General features: G+C 42.7%; 1 protein-coding gene across 1 annotated transcript; it reads left to right on the top strand.

Annotated features, from left to right (window-relative positions):
- Positions 1 to 913: 913 nt before the first annotated feature.
- Positions 914 to 2,555, top strand: CKAP4 (cytoskeleton-associated protein 4). Its single transcript, XM_010005855.1, has 2 exons — positions 914 to 979; positions 1,224 to 2,555. Exons 1-2 carry the CDS (start codon positions 914 to 916, stop codon positions 2,553 to 2,555), a joined length of 1,398 nt encoding a protein of 465 aa, XP_010004157.1.
- Positions 2,556 to 6,886: the final 4,331 nt, after the last annotated feature.

The following is a 6,886-nucleotide window of genomic DNA, read 5'->3' on the forward strand; positions in this document are numbered from 1 at the left end:
CCTCCTTCAGTTTAAAAAAAAAAAAAAAAAAGGCAGCTCAGTATATTTATTTCTCAGAACATATAAAATATATTTCCTTCTCTTTATAAAATAAAACCACTCCTCCAGCTGTGTATCTAATCAGTAAATATGGCAGCCCATGTGGCATGACTGATTAATATACCCCTCAGTCATAGGGAATAGCATGAAGCAAGGCAACATGCATTACTCAGCACTTGCCATCCTGCCAAAGCTCTGAGGCATTTTCTGTGATGGATTCTTGTTGCAGCCAGTGGGAGTTCTTAACGTTGCCTTATAAAGTTTTAAAAAAAAAAATACAACCCACACATGCACAAAAAGATTTCTCCAGTCTTGAGACTGATACTCTGCTTCACCCCAAAATTAAGTAATGCGTGCTTCCCCTTTGGTCTGCCTGGATCTTACCTTTACATGTGAGGGTAAAGGAATGTGACAGCCTCTCACCTCTTGACCTTTTCCCTCTTGCTGCTGCTAAAACCAGCTGTAAAGATAGTTTTTCTAATTCGGATGTTTAATAGCATACCTGATCCAGTGGTAACAACTTTCTGTGAGTATCAACCTTAGATAGATGCAAGTCAGTCCCCTTGGCAGCTGCTATGGCTTTGTTCTTTGCCTCTGTACATACATAAGCTCTTGCTCACTGAGATTCTGTGGCTGTATGCATCTGTGTGAATAATGAGGTACTAAGGACTTAGAACATTAAATCCTTTCTATGTTTTTTATTTTAAAAATCATTAACAAGAAAAATCTCTGTCCCCATAGTTGTGTAGGAGCAGCAAAATGTCATGATTACTACACCTGTTCCCAAGTCATTCTCATCTCCCTTTCCCCCTATTTTCCCTGCTACTCTTTCTTGTATACTTCAGACTTCTTTCATGTTCAGTAATTGGGCTAGATGCAAACTGCGGAGACTTTGAGCTTGATTTTTGCTGCCACAGGTTTCCTGGATCATCTGTGGCAGGTCAGTGAGGCCATGGATCTTCAGCAGATGTGTATGTATCTATGAAGTGAAAGGCTCTATATGCTGGGCTTTTTGTGCCTCCATTATCTGTATGCCAAAGGGTCACCTCAGGCAGGGACCACAGAAGATTGCAGGGTGATAATTTTATATGGTATCAATGGCTATAAGGATTTTAGACACAAAGGGTAAGGATATAGGTCAGGATGAAACTGTTAAGTATTAACCATGTGGATTTCTTTTTTAGGTGCGTTCCCTTCAAGCCACATTTGGAGAGTTTGAATCCATGATGAAAATTACTCAGCAGAAGCAGGAGGTTACCGAGAAGGCTGTTAAACAAGGGGAGAGTGAAATAAACCGGATCAGTGAAGTGCTTCAGAAGCTGCAAAATGAAATTTTGAAAGACTTATCTGATGGCATCCACATGGTGAAGGATGCAAGAGAACGAGACTTCACATCTCTGGAAAACACAGTGGAAGAGAGACTAACAGAGCTAACCAGGTCTATAAATGATAACATTGCTGTATTCACTGAAGTCCAGCAAAGGAGCCAAGATGAAATAAACAATATGAAAGCAAAGGTTGATTCACTAGGAGAAGCAAATGTGTATAAACATGAAATTAAGGTGCTAAAAGATGCTTTTGATGAGATGCAAGTTTCCATGAAAACCAAAGAAAAGGACATAGAGGCGTTGAAGAGTACAATAGACTCCATGGAGTCTGATGTGTATACTGAAGTGAAAGAGCTAGTCAACCTCAAACAAGAACATGAGAAATTCAAAGAGGCTGCAGACACTGAACACCTTTCACTAAAGGCTTTACAAGAGAAGGTTCTGAGAGCTGAGGATTCTATTATGCAGCTCCCTGGTGACATTAAAAGGCTCGATGAAGATTTACTACAAGTGAAAGCCAATCTTAACAAATGGGAAGAAAATGAACTCTTCAGAAAAGCATTGGAAACTTTTGGGAAGAACACTGAAGGACTAGAGTCTCGATTGAGGCACATAGAAGACACCCTGGAGTCTCTAACTTCTGTTGCTGCTCAAAACAGCGAAAAGTTGCAATCTTTCCTCTCTAAGGAGGAAGAATACAAGAATAAGCTCAGTACCCTAGAACAAAGCATTACCGTTCTTCAGGGAATCTCAGATACAGATGTAACCTCAGTCACGGATGTTTTGAAAAATCTTGGTGAATCACAGACCTCACTGTACAATGACTTGGAGAACTTGAGGAGAAGCATCAGTGACCTGCCATCCTCCGGTGCTCTTCAAGATATCCAGAAGCAAATTAGTACTTTGTTGGATCAAGGAAATCTTCAGATGAGTCAAGCACATTCTCAAGACTACCTTGAAAAATTTTCTTCTGTGGAGGGCTCAGTAGATGAGCTGAGATCTTCTGTCAGCCAGGTTGATTCCGATTTGAAAATGATTAGAACTGCAGTGGATAGTTTAGTCTCCTACTCAGTGAAAATTGAAAATAATGAGAACAACTTGGAGTCTGTGAAGAGCTCAATAGATGACCTGAGGAATGATCTGGAAAGGTTGTTTGTGAAAGTAGAAAAAATACATGAAAAAGTTTAGGCAGCAGTGCTCCTTGTGCAAGTATTGGGTTAGGGAGAATAGCTTTTGTATGCCCAGTTTTTTACTCTTTTTAAAAGCAATTTGATACCTCCAAAGAGAATAAGAATACTTTAATACAGACAGTTCTGCTTATATCCTTTATTTCTCTTTTGTGTAGTGTCTGTTGTTTTTTTGGGGTTTTTGTGTTTGTTTTTTTTCAATTCTGTTTAAGAAAACATGAGTTTTGTTGGGGGTTGAGTTTCTAAGGGCTCATCTTCTCTATAAAGCTGTATGGCTGTAACTGTAGTGGTGTAACTAAGGCACTACAGCCACGTTAGCATGGGCACATACTTAATGGCATGAAGGTGTTTCACACAATGACACTAGATATCTCACACAGAGGGGCTACAGCTGTCCTGGTACAAAAACCATGCTGCTGTATACACTGAGAATGTTACTGGTATGTTTTGGTTTAAGAAACAAATGAACAAAACTACACCCCTATCTTAAACTGTTCAGACCAGTAAACTTAAGTGTGTACCAGGTTTGAAGCAACTCATCTGTTTCTACAGTTTGGGACTCAGCCATGTAGTCAGTTTAGGAGGTGTCAGCTGACCTGTAGTGTATTTCTGTGAGTCTTTAATCTGTACCAAGAAGATAACAAGGGGATAACTGAACCCCCTGAAGGGAAGGTTTAAGGTAAGTGGCCACCGCTTGGTGCTAAGACTTATGTTCCACCATGTGGCTGAAAAGATTCATTCTTTGTGATCACAGGCTTATTTCCCAGCATCTTCAGTGGCTGGTGTAGAAAAACAGTGCTTTGAAGGGATATCTGATTAGTTTCAAGAGAGTACAGTAATATTTTTGTCCAATTTTCTGGCTGTTTATATGAAGAAGTTGTGTCTTTCCTGGAAAGGTCTAATGTCTATGATACAGGATTTTCTGTAAAAATGATCACAAATTTGAATGAGGAAAGAGAAGGACTAAAATTGCACCTCTCGTGTTCCATTTATAGAAAGCACGCTGATGATAATGGTACACTCCAAAAAACACATGGGAGAAAATCACCATGAAATCAGCAGAATTGCTTCTAGGGCATATACATTTCCAAATTTTCACACAGCTGACAGTGACCTGAACTGCTGTTGCATACTCGGGACTTGGTGTCTGGTTCTTGTCACCATTGCTGTCACTGGGTATCTGGGGCACTGGTAGCAAAGGATCCTTCTAGGAAATGGGTGAGAGTGAGAAAAAAGTGTTGTAGTTCTCTAGATGTTCATTTAAGAAACACTTTCTCATGGAGCTTTCCTGGTTTTCTGTTTTTGGAAAGGATTTCTAATATCCCTTCTTTTCAAGTTTACTTCTGAACTTTATCCAAAGATTTGGTAAAGGGGTTTGCACATCATGTCCACCTCAGCCTGCACTAACCAGATCTTGGGCTATGTTAGAAGAAGAATTCTTAGGAACAGCACCTCCCAGAGGTGGTCTGCCTGCAGGAACAGTGCAGGTGAAAAGTTCTTGGTAAATAAGATACTGAACCATGTCTTGTGTTGTTCCCACTGTAAGCAGGAAAGAATTCATGGCAAAGAGAGTGACCCATGGCATTAAAGTAACTTGTCACTGTTGTAACCGCACTGTTCTTTGTTGACTTCTCAAGTTCTTGAACAATGTTGTTTAGGTTACTGTGAAATGAACTGTATGGCTTATTTGCGGTATTTTTAATACATAATAAACATTTGGAATATTCTTTGCACCTTTTTTTGATTGTTGCTTAGTGTTGTGTTTCCCAGGATGCTTCCAGTGGGGTACAGGAAGGGGAAGTACCAGATGTGATGCAGCCCTGTACTTGTTCTCAGCTGTCGTAAGGGAACGTGGAGGCATTCCTACCTGTTGTGGTTACAGACCAACTCCAGGATTTGAGTCAGATCAATGCAGTGGTGTTGATGAGGCTTAGAAGCCCAAGGTGATAGTTATGAGGTGTGAAATACGTGTTTTATAGAATCATAGAATAACAGAACAGTTAAGGTTGGAAGGGACCTTAAAGATTATCAGGTTCCAGCCTCCCTGCTATGAGGACACCTCACACTAGACCAGGCTGCACAAAGCTCCATCCAACCTGGCCTTAAACACCTCCAGGGAGGACGCATCAACAACCTCCCAGGGCAACCTATTCCAGCACCTTACTACCTTCATGGTGAAGAATTTCTTCCTGATGTCTAACCTAAATCTATCCCCTTTCAGTTTAAAACTGTTACCCCTTGTCCTATCACTGCTCTCTGGTGAAAACGCCCTCCCCAGCTTTCCTGTAGGCACTTCAGCTACTGGAAGGCCACTATAAGGTCTCCCGAGCCTTCTCTTCTCCAGGCTGAACAGCCCCAACTCTCTCAACCTGTCTTCATAGCAGAGGTGCTCCAGCCCTGTGATCATGTTCCTGCAATGCGACCTTACGCACTGAATCCTGTGCCAGACACTGCCAGCAATGCCTTGGTAAGATCTTCTCAATGCCCACAGCATGTAGAACAGAAATAATGTACAGAAAGGACCTACGTATTTCTGGAGTGGCTGCTGCTTTTGTGTGGGTTTGAAAGCTGGACTGCAAGGCTCATAAGCTGATACCATCTTCAAAATGGGTGTCAGGCTTTCGGAAGTTTGGGAAAGGGTGATTTCAGGAGTGTGGGCATCATCAGGTCCTGGCAATTCCTGGTGCTAAATTCATAGCAGTAGGTAACGCCTGTTATTAGGCTACCCATGTTCAACAAGGCAGGGGAGCACACAAACCCTTCCATCTAAGAGATTCGATATAACCTGTTGACAGCAACCTGGCTGTGAGCATGCGGTGGCTCTAGAGGGTAGTAGCCACGTGATGAGAGAACTTCAAGAGGCTGTCATTTAAGTGGAGTCGCTTAATTTTTATGACATGCTATTGAAATTATTTATTTCACTAAATAAGAATAACAATTTTCTGTAAATAGTAATGTGGCTGGAGGCAGGCACAGTGGTAAAGATCCCTTGGTGGGCTGGTAATTCAGCTTTTACATTTGGCTTAACAGTTTCATTGAACACAAGCACTTCCTAATTCCCTCATAAATGCTTACAGAGCACATCCAGTCCTGGTGCTGCTGCTTTTTACAGTCCCAGTGCTGTTCTTGCACTTTGCAATAAAGCAGTGGAGAACATCTCATCAAGACAGTCTACGTTGCCAATGTTTTTTTACATTATTAGTGTGTGATCAATAGGACACTGTTACAGTAACAAATTTCAACTGAAACTGTCCACCTGGTTGATGAGGTATTGATTGAGCCAGTTCATTGACATTTGTCTTCATTTTCAGCTCTCATCTTATAAATGGAGAAACCATTATGCTGAAGCACTGCAGACCTGATCCCTCTTGCAAGGGTTTGCCTAAATAGTTACACTGGCAACAGTGAAGGAGGTAAATCTTGTGCTGTTGCAGGAATTTCTCCCAGTAGGGTTTCAGCCACTGCTGCAAGTGAAATAATTTATAACAGCAAGCACAGTTGCTGGGGGCCTAAATGTGTCTGTTTTACTAAAACATGGATTACTGATTTAATCTTTTTGCCATATAATTTGACATAACTCAGCTGGTGGTGTAAACAAAGCTGCAGAGTTAAATGACTCCAGGAAGAAAGGCTTTCTGAGATGCACCAAGACCAGAATAGCCCAAAAACATGCAACGTGGGCCCTCCATTCTACTCAGCAGTGCCAAGGGACAGTCTCTGCAGTGTGGGACACTTGAAGAGAGGTGTGGCTGGGCTGAAGAGGCTTGGAAGGAGGAATGTGGAGCTGATCAGATGTTATGTGAAAAAGAGATTGAACAATTGGGCCTGTTTAGACTTAAAACAGAGGGAGGGTTAAAGGGAAAAATGAGATGGAAGAAACAAAACAGTCCTCAGGGAGGGACTTTTTACAAGGACATGTAGTGATGTGATAAGGGGTAATGGCTTTAAACTGGAAGAGGGTAGGATTTAGGTTAGAAATCAGTCAGAAATTCTTCACTATGATGGGTGGTGAGACACTGGAACAGGTTGCCCAGGGAAGCTGTGGCTGCCCCGTCCCTGGCAGCGTTCCAGGCCAGGCTGGATGGGGCTCGGAGCAAGGTGGTCCAGCGGGAGGTGCCCCTGCCCGTGCGGGGGGTGGGGCTGGGTGATGTTTCGGGTCCCTCCCAGCCCAAACCATTCCGTGAGTCAACTACCCGAAAGGCTGTTCTGTAAAAGGGACGAACCCGTTCAGCTTATCGTGCCTTGCAGGCAGAAGGGCGGCGGGGGAACGGCGGGGATGGCAGCGGGAAGGGGGGCAGCGCCGGCGAGGGAGGGAGCGGCGCTGCGGGCACC

Source organism: Chaetura pelagica, unplaced genomic scaffold (genome assembly GCF_000747805.2).
Source record: "Chaetura pelagica isolate M959 unplaced genomic scaffold, ChaPel_1.0 scaffold79, whole genome shotgun sequence".
Classification (NCBI taxonomy): Eukaryota; Metazoa; Chordata; class Aves; order Apodiformes; family Apodidae; genus Chaetura; species Chaetura pelagica.